Raw genomic sequence first — 13,938 nt, forward strand, 5'->3', positions numbered from 1 at the left:
TAGATTTAAATGTCATTTCATAAAAATATTCTAAACAGATATTAAATAATGAAAAGTTCTTCTTCTGAACATTTAAAAAGTTTCAATTCTTTTTACTACTATAAATTTTCAATTAAAGCTCAGCAGTGGTTGCTTTATTGCTTATAAAACTATAGTATGCAACTAAATCAAACATTATGTAAAATAAAAACCTTAAATATAAATAAACTTTGCCTTTATTATTAATACTCTTGTATGACTTAATCATCCTCGTTTAAATTGCATAAATCTTCTTAAATCTCAACTGCCTTCTTTTTATAAACAGTTTTAACAATGTGCCGATGGCTATTCCAATGACAGCAAACATGTTATTTATTCTCCTTAGCTAAGATCCGTGTTTTTTGTAGCTTCATATTTTTAACCTTTTTTCTATATCTACAATGTTTAATAAAAATATTTGAATTTTTAGTGTCTTGGCAAAAATAGTCGTATTTTAATAAAATTAAACAAAATTCTATTTTTTAATATTTTTCCTAGATCAGACTTTCACTGCTTGCCAAAAAACATTTTTTCATATGTTATTAAAATTTAGTGACATGTTTTAGATCCCTTTGTTTAAACAATACATCTTGTAATATTTATTTCTGCAATTAAATTCTTTTATTGCTAAATCTTTCAACATTTAAATGTAAGAGAATACTTTTTTTTCTTTATTCGCTTACAATGCCATCTTACTATTATATTATTGGCTTTAGTAATAAAATAACCATCAACCTTGTCTTAATAAACAATTATTTAAAACAAAAATTAAGAATGCCCTTTGCAGATCTCTCAAAATATCTTTTTTTTCTAACTCCATTCTTATATCCTAACACTATAAAAATTTAAGAATAGGGGCCATAAAAAATTTTATTTATATTTTCCATCATACAACAATAATATTAAAGAAATCTTTGTTTTCTGTAAAAGCATTTATTCTGCACAGAATTAAGGAAAAAAATTAATTTTTTTCAAATAAGATGTATGTTATAAAAAAATAATTTTAAAATTTATTAATGAACAATCGCAACTTGGGATTTAAATAAATCAATAACTATAATAATAAATTAAGATTATATTTTTTCCTATTTTTAACATTGCAAATTTCATTCCTTAAGTGTTTTTGTGGTATCACTTATGCTTCAGATTGATACCCCATTACAGCTATTGGTTAAAATAAACAAAATTTGAGAATAATGATTTAAGAAACCAAAATAATAAAACAATGAAAGAATTCAAAAAACAAACACCAGGAAACTGTAATAAACAAAACCTCGACCAAAAAACTAACTGGCGTGCGAAAACTAAAATCTAAATCTAGTTAGAATTAACATTTTAGAAAACTATTTTCAACATGGCTTCATCAGTTTTCTAAAAGGTTCGAAACGATTGTTTTTGGTAACCATAGTCTGTTTCCAAATTTTTTTATCTAATAAAAAAAAAATTTATAACTTTTTTTATATATGTTGTGGTGGTGTAACCACATGTAAAAATTTTTATTTTTACAAAGTGGTTTCTGAAAAAACAAAAATTTTTGAAGTTTTTTTATATAAATATTTAACCCCCACAAACAAAAGGTGAGTATATATATAAGTAAAAAATTTGAAATGGAACAATGAATATAACAGAACCAATAAATTACATTATTCTTATAGTTCAAGGGCTAATGAGTTTATATATAGAACACTTTTAAACTTTATTATAAAAGGGGGGTACTACCCTCTAAATGCCTCATATGTAATTAAAAAATTGCATCTTTTCTATATTATCTTGTGTAAAAATAGTTCTAATAGAGTTTTGTTACTACGAAAGAACCAAAAATTAACATAAGGGTTTAATTAAAATAATTCATATTTAACGTATTTAACCAAATTATTTGTAATAAACCTAATTAACAGAAAAATTAAATTTTTTATAAGCTCTACAGTATTTTTAAAAACATCGTTATCTGCAAGTAAACAATTTAAGATTTGTAATATTGAGTAGTGTGCAATTTTAAAAATGAGAGTCTAACAAAACTTTGATGCACAAAGTTGTTATTTTTGCATCTTATCTATAAATATAGATTTTTTATAATAGAATTTTAAAAAATAAAATTTACATTATTAAAAAATTTAGTTTTTGTTAAACTGTATAATTTATTAAGATATAAATAAAATATTTTTGCAAATAAGTACAAACTCTAAAAATTTTAAAAAATATTTTTCAACCAAATATAAATTTTAAAACTCTAATAGAATAAACAACTTCCAGTAACATTAATAGATAAAAATAATCTTTTGTGTGAAAACTAATCAAAAAACTCGTTAATTACAGTTCTTTTATTTTTTTTGTAAAATAAAATGTAGAAAGATTAATTGTTCACAAAATAACTATTTTAGCTACAAAAATCGATTTTAACTTGTTAGTTAGAAAATCATTTTTTGTGTTTTGTATATGTAGGCAATACAATTCGCTGCACTTTCTCACGTTATGACTAATAAAGCTTTAGGTGTATTTATTGACATATGGTAAAATAATAGTGTAATATAATACCTTTTGTGAAATCGAAAAGGCACAATTTGATATTTCTTAACATTTCATGATCATTTTTACGATTAAAAACACACAGTTTTTTTACTTTAATAATTATGCAAAGATTTTAATTTTAAGTGTGTTATGGCTAAAATATTTACATTATTTAATTTTGCTAAACAAAATATTTACTTATTATATATCACATAATAAAATATTATAATTATCTACAAAGTATACATAAAATTGTTCTTAATTTGCAATTTGAATTTCATTAGTAATTAATACTAAAGATGATTTGTAATATCTTTCTGCGCTAATTTAAATAAAAAATTACTTAAAAAGCAGTATCAAAAAAAAAGATAGTTTAAAGAAATTTTATGGGCTATGTGTATGGTATATAGTGATAACTAAATAATTTAAACATAAATAGTTGTGCAAATAAATTATTCCACTTAAATATTTTAAAAACAACAAATTCTAAAATTTAAAAATCTTTAAATTACATATTTTAAAATATCATTGCTTAATAATAACTGTGAAACTACCATGATATAGCTAGCTTTTGCCAACATTAAAAATTAGTTTGTTTATATAATCTTTGTATACAAATATTATATTTTAAACTTAGAGTTCTATTTGTATTACAACGTGCGTAAACGACATAAATAAATGTAGTTGAACTTATTGTATTCTTTTATTTGTTTAAATTTATTTCTATTTTGAATAAAATCTTGACAGATACCCACACTTATTAATAATTGCAAAACATTAGATATACGAAAAACAAACGAAATTATTTTTAAGTACTTTTAAAACATAATGTTAATACATAATCAATTTAAATAGTTACTGAGATAAAATAAGCGTTTTAAATATTCCTGTTCGTAAACAAACAAATATTTTATTTTTAATATTTTTTTAGATCAATTTAATACATCAAAAATGGTCTTTGAACTAATCTGCAAAATTAAGACAAAAAAATATTAATTAATTCTACCTTCAAAATACATTTTCATTCTTGCAAAATACAAACGATATTGTTTAAATTTTTCTTCCACCTCTTTAATGTTGTACAAAATCTTTAATAAAACCTTTTCAACCTTCAAATCAAAAAACTTGGGATTTTTGTGTTTTTGGATAATTTTCTCCAAAAAATTTTTAATCTTTTCAAAGTTAAATTTTAAAATTATTGAATTCATTATGGTTTCAATTAATGTTAGGTTACTGAGTACATCACACTGACTGTATTTTTTTAGATTAACGTGTTCTTTGAAGTTAAAAATAAACTGAGCAACTTCTCTTAGAAATTCAACCCATTCACAAAACAGTTTTTTAGTATTTTCTGACAAATAAAGAGTTTCAATGTCATCCATAAGAAGTTTAAAAGTCACATTTGTAAAATCATTAAACCAGTTAGAATTTAATATTATGCGGTTACTATTGTTACGATATTTATTATTTTTCGTAAAATTATATTGAATTAGACCAATAGATGATTGTTTTCTTACATTAAAAAAAAACTTATCTTTAAGTGCTTGTAACTCTTTTTTATTTTCAATCAAAATATCAAAAATCTCAATATTTGAATCATCAGATAAAAAGCTTTTAAAGGAATTATAATTAATAATGCAATCTGCATTTCCTTTTTCATGCTCTTTTGTATTATTTACAACCAATTCGTCGTTATTTAAAGATTTTGTATTACTAATATTACTATATTCGTTAATTTCTTTTTTTTGTACATCTGTATGTTTATCATGACCACAATGTTTAAAACTAGGATCTACCAAATTATTATTATCATCTTCAAAATTAAACTCTTGAAAAAAATTTTTTTTATTATCATATTCACTTGGCTCCCAATTAATATAACTGCAAATCTTTTTATACCATTCATTTTCAAAATCCGGGTCGTCAATATTTTGATTATTAAATTCTGTGTAGTAATCAGTACAACAGGCTTTTAGTAGTTCAGCCAGAGATTCATTTTCTTGAGTAACTGGAATACTTTCGATTTGTATAAGCAAACATGCATCAGAATACATGTTAGTTTGTGCAGGAATATGATTATTGTTTGTAAAAGGCAAAGTTCTTTCAACTTTGTTGGTATGAGAAACATCTGTATCACTAAAAACATCATTCCAATACTGAGGGGTATATGCACTTATGTCCAATATTGAATAATCCTGGTTGAGAGAATTAGTGCTTTTCGTATGTTGAAATGGTTCTTCACTATCTTTGTTTAACGTTAAAGCTAAATTTTCTGTTTCATAAGCATATTGATCATATGTAAGGTCACTATCTAAATTTATTTTATTAATACTTTTATCACGACCAAAATCTGCCCCATCTTCTGTTTGCATTTTGTCATTGCGTAATAAGTTTTCAAATATTGTATTTTGTTGTATATTCTCTGCTGTGCTAACAACGTTATATAAGTTACTATAAAATTGGTTATTTGTGTAATTTATATTAGAATCGGAGATATTAGTTGTACTAATCAATAAAACACAAAAGAACATTTTTATGGGTCAAATTTTATTTTTATTTTTTGGATAAAAGTAATAATTATTGTATCACATAATATATAAACATTTGTTTTTTTAAAACATGTCTGGTTTATATTTATAATGAGTATAAAATTATTATTCTAAATTTTTGAAAATTTTCTTTAATTAAAAATTGCACACATCTCTAAATAAAATATCGAAATGAAATTAAATTTTTTTAAAAAAAGTTCTGTACTTGCACCATCAAAAAAAAAACTTACCTTTTAAAAATAATTATCCACAATGGCGTGTTATAATTAATTAACCATTAATAACTTCAGATGTAATTGTAATGTACTTTAAAATAAATAAAAATATTTTTTGCAAATTTTTTGTTATTTATTTTATTTGTTTAATTAAATTTAGTTTTTGCGTATTTACAGAAATTTAAGCTGTTTTATTTTATAAAAAATGATTACTAAACGATTTTACATAATTATATAAATTCTAACAACTTTTAACTACTTTAAGATCAATGATTAAAATTTGTTTCTATGAAAAATAATTTTTCTTAAACTTGAATTTTAATTTAAAAATCTAAGAAATTTAAATTTCAAGAACAAAAATACTTTGATGGTAATACAGTAGCTAAAGCATGACTACGATAATTAAAAATTCTATGCTCGTTTAAATAAATTAAAGAATTAAAGTAAAATTTAGCCTGTAATAAAATTGTAAAAGTAAAATATAGCAGTTTAATTTTAGCAATAATCTTCATACATTTGTCCTGTAGCATATAAGTTTACAAAAATCACTATTTATTTGTTACATTAAGTATAAAAGATCTTATTGTTTTTATTATTAAGGCGTTATTACGTCTCTCTATTATTACAAATGCTAGAGGTTAAGAGTGATACTCTAGAAAATTAATTTCAATTTATGACCTTTTAAACAATTATTGAAATTTTTAGGAATAGTTAGATACAGAAATATCTCATAGGCTCTTAGTAATATCGTATTGACAAATTATTATAATAATTCGTAAATTTTAACAAACAAACTACACCTTTGATAGTTTAGACAAAATAAGCATGAACTTGTGATACAACATTGCAATAGTTTCATAAATATTTAAATAATGCTTTTTGTTAAAGCCTAAAGTTTTATACATATTAAAAGGTAATTATTTATTTCTAGCATTATACAAGAAAGTTTTCCAAAGACTTATAACTCCGCAAAAATACAACTTTCTACGCCTTTAAAGCTTTTTAAAATCAGTTTCTATTAATTGTTTTTTTGTAAAGTATTTCCTTTGGACGTTACATGACGATGGTAAACCACAGATGGATTTCGATGTTTCATTAACTTTTTTGCTGGGATCGAATATTTTTAAATGATTTAATTATGTATTTACAAATTTAAAAAATGTTAAACTTTTAATGATACAAATATTAAAAATAACATTAACAATTAGTCTTTTACTAATTAAAAACTTAAAACTATACTGAACTACAATTAAATAGAAACAAATGACAAAGCATCGATAAAATTTATAAAAATAATATATCAGGAGTTATTTTTGGGCATAAAAGAAAAATATTAATTATTTTATAAAAAATTAATATAAATAAATATTTCTAATATTTTTAATAACTTATAAAGATTTATCAAAATAATAATACCACATAAATAATTTAAATAATAAAATTCCAAAAAAAAACAGAAAAAAATACTTTTTCAAGAATTTTCATATTACTTAGCCTACAACCATATCACGAAAGCCGTTTTTAGATGTACAGATAAAGATGTGTTTAAGGTTTCATATTTCGTGTAATAGTAATGTTTTAAAATATAGTAATCATAGCCAAAACCTAGTTTTGTAAAAAAAGCAGGATTTGATAAAATTAGCATTTTAAGTAGAGCTATTTACGTAAATGAAAGGGCTTGTGATATAATTTATGGCACTGTTAAAAATCATGACCAAGAAGAACTAGTCTGATTGCCAAAATTCTGTTCAATTGCTGATTTTATACAAAGAGCACGGACAAAAAACAAAAAAGTTGGAAATGCTGTGGTTTCGGATATTCCACAGTATGTCAAAAATACTACTAGAGATGAAATGTTTTTGCAGATAAACTCTGATGTAAAAGATCGGGAAAGCGCGTTAATTTTCGCCACGGATGAAAATCTGATTCATCTAGGTAATTCTAAAATCGTAATTGGTGATAATACTTTTAAGTATGCACCAACGGGATATAAATAGTTTTATACTCTGAAATGATATTAGTATTCAGTATGACCCTTTAATATTTGTGTTAATGAAAAGAAAAACCAAACAAAGTTATTTGATTATTTGTAATTTTTTGAAAAGTAAAGCTGCAATAGTTGATCCAAGTCTTACTATTTTAGACTTCGAATCTGCATCTAAAAATGCTTTTAAATTATTTTTTAGCCAAGTAAAAATTAATGGATGCTTATTTTTATTTTTCTCAAATTATCTGGCGAAATTTTTAGCATGAGGGCTTTTTTGAATTATACCTAAAAGATAAAAAGTTTAATCTGAATATAAGATTTAAATATCGCTAGCGTTTGTCCTGCCATATTTGTTTGTCATTATTATCATATTTTAAAAAAATACATCTTTGGTAGCCTATTATCATTTTGACATACTATTACGTCTGTCTCACTTTTAAACGTTTCAACCCAAAACAATTTCAGTAAACAAGTATTTTAAAATAATTAAAAATAAATATGCACTCTAATAACTTCTATTTAAACAGTCTTTCTACCGGTCACCATAACATCCAAAATAAAATCGAAAGTGCAATAAATTAAGAAAAAATATTTATTTAACAAAATAAACAGAATATATTGCCTTTAGAATGTTGCATCGCAGAAATTAAATTGAATACCTAAAACTACAAATACTTTCTAAGGTTTTCATCGTAGTCCAAACAATTTCTTTATAAGAGCTTATCAATATTTAAGTTTATTTGCAGAAGAATTGCTAAAGGAAAATTTAAGTAGTTTTTAAAAATGCTAAATATATTATATAAAAATTACTTTAAAAAGCAAAATGATAAAAATGATTGTAATGAACCAGCTATATTATTTAAATTGTTTGTTCGATCATTACAGTGTGTTTATTCAGACAAACCTGTAAGTAGATGAACTATTACTGAAAATTAGAATCCCTCGATCAGAATGGTCTGTCGAACGTCTAAAAGAATAAATTAAATAAAAGCAAACAAACAGTAAAGATTTCAGGCCACCTAAATAGTGCCGAAATCAACTGATAAAAATATTAATCTTATTTGACAGCTATCAAAAGTAAATTTTAAAGCTATTTAAGAAAAGTGTTCCCAAAAGGGGTATCATGAGTTTAGAAAAACAAAAATTATATAAAAATCATTTCTTTTAACACCTTCTTCCGCTTCAGATCGTATAAACGACCTGATCACAAAACCATTGTAACAATTTTATTTTACTTCCTTTTGTTGACACGTTCTAGTACTTTTTGTTTTTCTTTTATTTCATTCACTTGTTTATTTAATCAAATATAAAAACTATATAAAAGAATTGCTGCTTGAAGGGGATCGAAAATAAAAACCAATAGATGATACAATAAATCTATATCGTCTTATTCTTTAAATAAAAAACACGAAAATAGTTTTAAATAAATTATAAACATTCATAATATGAATGAAATTACATATTTAAAGAAGATTGCGTTTACATTCCATTTTGTTGTTAATTTAACTGAAAAAAAAGAAAATTAAAAACTACATTTTTAAAAATATTTTTTGTGTAACACATCCTCGGGGAAAAATTAAACAGCCTGTTGATAAATTTATTAAATTTTTATTAATTTTAAAAAAGATCGTGTCAAGTGTCGTGTTTTGCAAAATAAAAATAATGCGATATATAGATTTGTTAATCTGTTTATTAGTTTTCATTCTCGATACCCTTCAAGAATCAATTTTTTTATAGTTTTTATAATTGATTAACAAAAAAGTGAATCAAATAAAAGAAAGACAAAAAGTACTAGAACGTGTCAACAAAGGGAAGTAAAATAGAATTGTCATAATGGTTTGTTTGGACAAACACACTGTAATGATTAAACAAACAATCTACATGATGTAGTTGGTTCATTACACAAAGCAAAAATATTTTATATATAAGAATATTAATATTTGTATTCTTATTTTTTTCCGTAGATTTGCTGAAAAATGCATTTTTTGTATTTTATAGAATTTAATAATAAAAAATTCGTCATTTGATTTTTAAATCAAGTTTTTTATCGCAAGAAAATTTATCATTTATTTCTTTAAAATTAGATGTAAGCAATATTTAAATTTTTTTTTAAATTTATTTAATTACTAACATATTTTCATCTTTATTGTAAGCCCAGATGCCTAAATAATTAATTTACGCACAATTAGAATAGTTTAAGGCAATATACTTTCTTTTAAGTTAATCTATTGACAAAACAAAGTTAAAACTACTAGAATATGTCACTTGCATGTACTTTCTATGACATATTAAAATTAATTATTTATCTAAAACCATAAATTAAAGCGATATATTTTAATTGAGTTAGGCATAACAAAATTTATCCGTTAAGGTTATATTTAACATTTTTTGCTTGTAATATTAAGGATTTTTGTTTATAAAGTAGTACTTTAAAAGATTACCAACCTTCTAATTTTTTTAACAATTTATTATTCTAATTATCTTTATTAAAAATTTATTACACAATTTTGTCTAATGTTTTGTTACTAGATTAATACGTTTAAAGTCTAGGTTTAGCCGTTAATAATTTTATATTTTCATAAAATTGTATAATATTTTGCAAATTTAACATCTCACAATTTTATTTTGGCCATTAATTAATAAATATATAAAAATATAAGGATTAATGTAAACATATTAATTAGTGTAGAAACTACTAAAAAAAATTCTATCTTAAATTTTTTATACCAATAAGAAGGAGCTTTATTATTTTGATTTTAACTTTAATGGTGTTGTGTGACTTTACAAAAAAAAATTAAAATTTTCGAATTATATTAAAAATATATATAAACGGTGACATAACTTTGGTTCTAAAAATTTATAAAAGTCTTTGCATATATAACAAAAAATGGTAAAAATAAACTTGGTTTAGCGTAGTGAAAAATGAAATTGGTTTTTGTTACTGTAAAGACAAATACAAATTTTTTTCTATTGTTTACAAAGGTTTTTTTTAATTTTGTATTTGTGTCTAAAAAAAATTCATATCATATTTTCTTTATTCTGAGTTTGGTAATTATATTTTGCTTCTGTATAGATATAAACGCAAACATATAAGTGCAAAACTTATGTTATTTATTTAAAATAATGCTTACAGTGAACAAAATTCTGATTAAACCAAAAATCAAAAAAAGTTTTAATTAACTATTTAAATTTATTTTATGATTATTTTTTGCTTTCTTTTTGGCGGAGACTCTACTTTTATAAGTTTTTAATAAAAAACACTAATTTTGAAAACGCCACGAAAGCTAAATCTGATTGAGACCATTTTACATGTCTTTTTTTGATAATATACTTTTAAAATTTGAAAAAAAAAAAATTATCATTTTTTTATCCTGACAAATCCATTTCTTTGATATTTAACAAACTTTTCAATAAAGTTATAGTACATAGGCGATGTTTTATAAACGTCTAAAAAAAACTTTTTATTTCAGAATCATGCCGATCGCTTATATTAACAAATTCTTTATAGAATCAAAATCTCGATTTAAAGAAATTACTGTTGCACAAAAATAATTTTGAAAAGAACGTATATGCATTTTGCCTTAATCGTACTTTTAAAGAGCGTTTAGATATACAATATTATCTTCTTTTGTATTTGAAAATTTTTTTTTATCTCCGTAGAGAGGTAATTCTTGATTAGAATCATAATTAAATGCCGTCGTAATTTCATTGAAAGATCTGACATTGACAACACTTTTAAGACATACAAAATTATCATCCTTAAGTTGCTCAAAGGCATCAAAAGCATCTTTGAAAAACTTATTAAAACTGAAAATCTTATTTCAATCTCTTTGATACGTCAACTTGATAGCATATTAAGATAAGTACTGAGTAAAATAATGTAAATTCGCATATTATTAAAACAATTATTCTTTTCTTTCTAAAATGAGAGTACCATATCTGAGATTTGCTTTTTTAGCTCGTTCAATAGTACGCTTATTAAATTCTCATTCATAAATCTTTATTTTTTCTTTTATGTATTTTAAAAAAAAATAATATATTAATAGATTGTTGGAAAATCTAATTGCATCTGTCGAAATACAATAAATTCTAAATACTCTGTTAAAATCTCCTTTCATATATGCTAAATAAAATTTCCTATAGTCTTTATTAACATCAGGCCCCTCTTGTACAATCTTGAGTTGTTTTTTAAATCTATATTTATAATTATATAGAGTATAATCAATAGCTCCTGTAAATGCTGTATAAACATTTTCAAAACTTGTAAACAGATGATTTTTATAAATTTCGCAGGATAGATCAAAATCTGGGGTAAAGTTCTTTCCCGCAAAATAATGTACTTTATCATAAACTATTTCTTAGCCCTTATTTTCATCCAAATTATAGTTCTTAAAATTGGTAAACCGTTTGTTTTGTCAACTTAGTAATAAGAGAGAGTTTTGCAAAAAAGAGTAAACTTAGCTACAACGACCTATAAGGCAGAAAATTTAAATCGTCTATCATCTTATTATCTTACTGTTCCTGATAAATATTATAAAATAGATTCTTATTGTTTAAATCCATTTTTATACTATCGAAATCTCTAAAAACTAGTATAGTAGTTAGTATTTTGTTTAAACTAAATTTATTTTTGTTTATTAACTAAAAAAACTCTTTATTAAAATCTGCTAGTTTTTTCTCATACTGGCAGCTTCCTATAAATTGTTATTTATCTTTGATCATATTCGCGCTTTTAGCAGCATCTTTACCCAAATTATTAAAATTAATTGGTAAAAGGAATTTTTTATAAAATCTACTGTAGAAAAGATCTTATTCAATCATCTTTCTTCTATTTAATTTCAATTATATTACAACAATTTTCATCGCTGCAATAAACAAGCATCGTGAGAGAAAAAAAAGGAAAGTTTTTAGTTTACTTTCAATAAGAAAATAAATTAAAATCTTAAGAACTGTATTTACATATGGAAACTTTTCTTTAATATCAAATTTAAGTATATTTTTTGAATTAATAGAAAAATAGTTTTTATGAAAAAATGCGTTTATTTAGCATAATTTATAAAAAAACTAGAAATGTTTCAAAAACTTTAACATACTTATTCTACTAACAATGTTTTTATGAAATAAAATCATACAACTTTTACAAATAATATAAACAGCATATTCAACACCCAATTTGTATTTTTTAAAATTTACAAAAAGACATGTAAAGACTTCATTTTAAGTCCACAATACTTTTGTCATTAGCTAAATTTTAATTAAATTTTTACAAAAAATAAAAAATAAATTATAAAAATAGAGTTTATGATAAAAATAAATAGTAGAATTTTATTGTAAAGCGAATTTAGAAAGATAAAAGAATCCACCATAGCAATATAGTATAAATTACTTTTTTAAAACTTAAATATTCATTCAGTACAGAACAGAACAGGATAGATTGTTAAATAAATTCTTCGTAATAGTCTTTTAGTATTATGATCTATACGTTGTCGTCTTTAGAAACCTTACCAATAAACTATTAATAACCGCAATTTCATCTAAATATGTCAAACATGAAGCGAGTGGCTTTACGACATTGTACAAAAAACTTCATTTTTGTTTATTAATTTTAAGTAAGTAAACTATTAAGACAAGTTTAATTAAGATAATAGTTTATGATTTTGAATTTAAAGAGCGCAAAAGCATAAATTCGCTTTTGTATTTGATATATTGCAGACGGCAAGGGTAAGACAGACATCGTTAGGCTACGCTAATATCTTTGATTTATGGCGATGATCGATAAACATAATCACCCATCAGGTAATAATGTTATAGTATGTATGTATTATGATAAAGTCTAATATATGACTTTTCAGCAAATGTTGTTTGTTTATTTGGCATTACACATTTTAGTAAACAGTATACTAAGTAGAGTAGCTCTAGTATCGTTTCATTAATTATTAGCTTTACCTTTTCTCATTTCATTTGTTAGCTTAGTAAATTTAGGCTATCAACAAATCTCTTGATTTAACTTTAAAAATAAAATAACACATTAAGATTTAATTACTACACACACCAAATCCACATTATAAATAAAAACAATTTACCCAAACACATTTTACAACAGGACAGTATACTTACTTAAATGAAAGTAAATTGTTAACTTTGAAAAAAATCGTTGATAAATTTATGTTTTAAGATTTTACAAATATTAGGCGATTTGAAGCTGTACATTGCACTTTACAGAGATATTGGATCAACATTAAAACACTTTACTCATTTTGTTTTTAGATCTTTTATTGGGTCATTTTTAACGATAACAGCTATTGGTAAAAAATTTTCAGTATGAATATGAAAGTTACAAATAATATTAAACTTTTGAAGATATTCAATTGTTTATAGTAGAGAAATGTTATACATTATATAACTTAATGTATTATTTACATTAGACAAAGTTTTACTTTCGTTCTTAAATTATAGTACTAACTCTATACAAACTGCATTGTTAACAAAAATTTTGGCATACAGCATGTTTTGCATTTATTTAAATAAAAGAATTCCGAAATTAGTAGGCATATTTGAGTTGATAAACTCAATAAAGACTTTTTTTTCGTAGATTTTTTAGAATAATTTTAATATTGAAAAATTGCTGCATTAGGATAAAATTTTTATGGAGTCGTATAAG

General features: G+C 23.1%; 2 protein-coding genes across 2 annotated transcripts; both read right to left on the reverse strand.

Annotated features, from left to right (window-relative positions):
* Nucleotides 1–3,518: 3,518 nt before the first annotated feature.
* AAJ76_160005057 (hypothetical protein) lies at nt 3,519–5,057 on the reverse strand (the record flags this gene model as incomplete). The annotated part of the gene is made up of 1 exon (XM_024474164.1): nt 3,519–5,057. The coding sequence occupies one exon, from the start codon at nt 5,055–5,057 to the stop codon at nt 3,519–3,521; it is 1,539 nt and encodes a 512-aa protein (XP_024331340.1).
* A 3,749-nt stretch (nt 5,058–8,806) lies between these two features.
* On the reverse strand, nt 8,807–8,980 carry AAJ76_160008980 (hypothetical protein; the record flags this gene model as incomplete). The annotated part of the gene is made up of 1 exon (XM_024474180.1): nt 8,807–8,980. The coding sequence occupies one exon, from the start codon at nt 8,978–8,980 to the stop codon at nt 8,807–8,809; it is 174 nt and encodes a 57-aa protein (XP_024331341.1).
* Nucleotides 8,981–13,938: the final 4,958 nt, after the last annotated feature.

Source organism: Vairimorpha ceranae (genome assembly GCF_000988165.1).
Source record: "Vairimorpha ceranae strain PA08 1199 chromosome Unknown NODE_16, whole genome shotgun sequence".
In the NCBI taxonomy this organism is placed as follows: domain Eukaryota; kingdom Fungi; phylum Microsporidia; family Nosematidae; genus Vairimorpha; species Vairimorpha ceranae.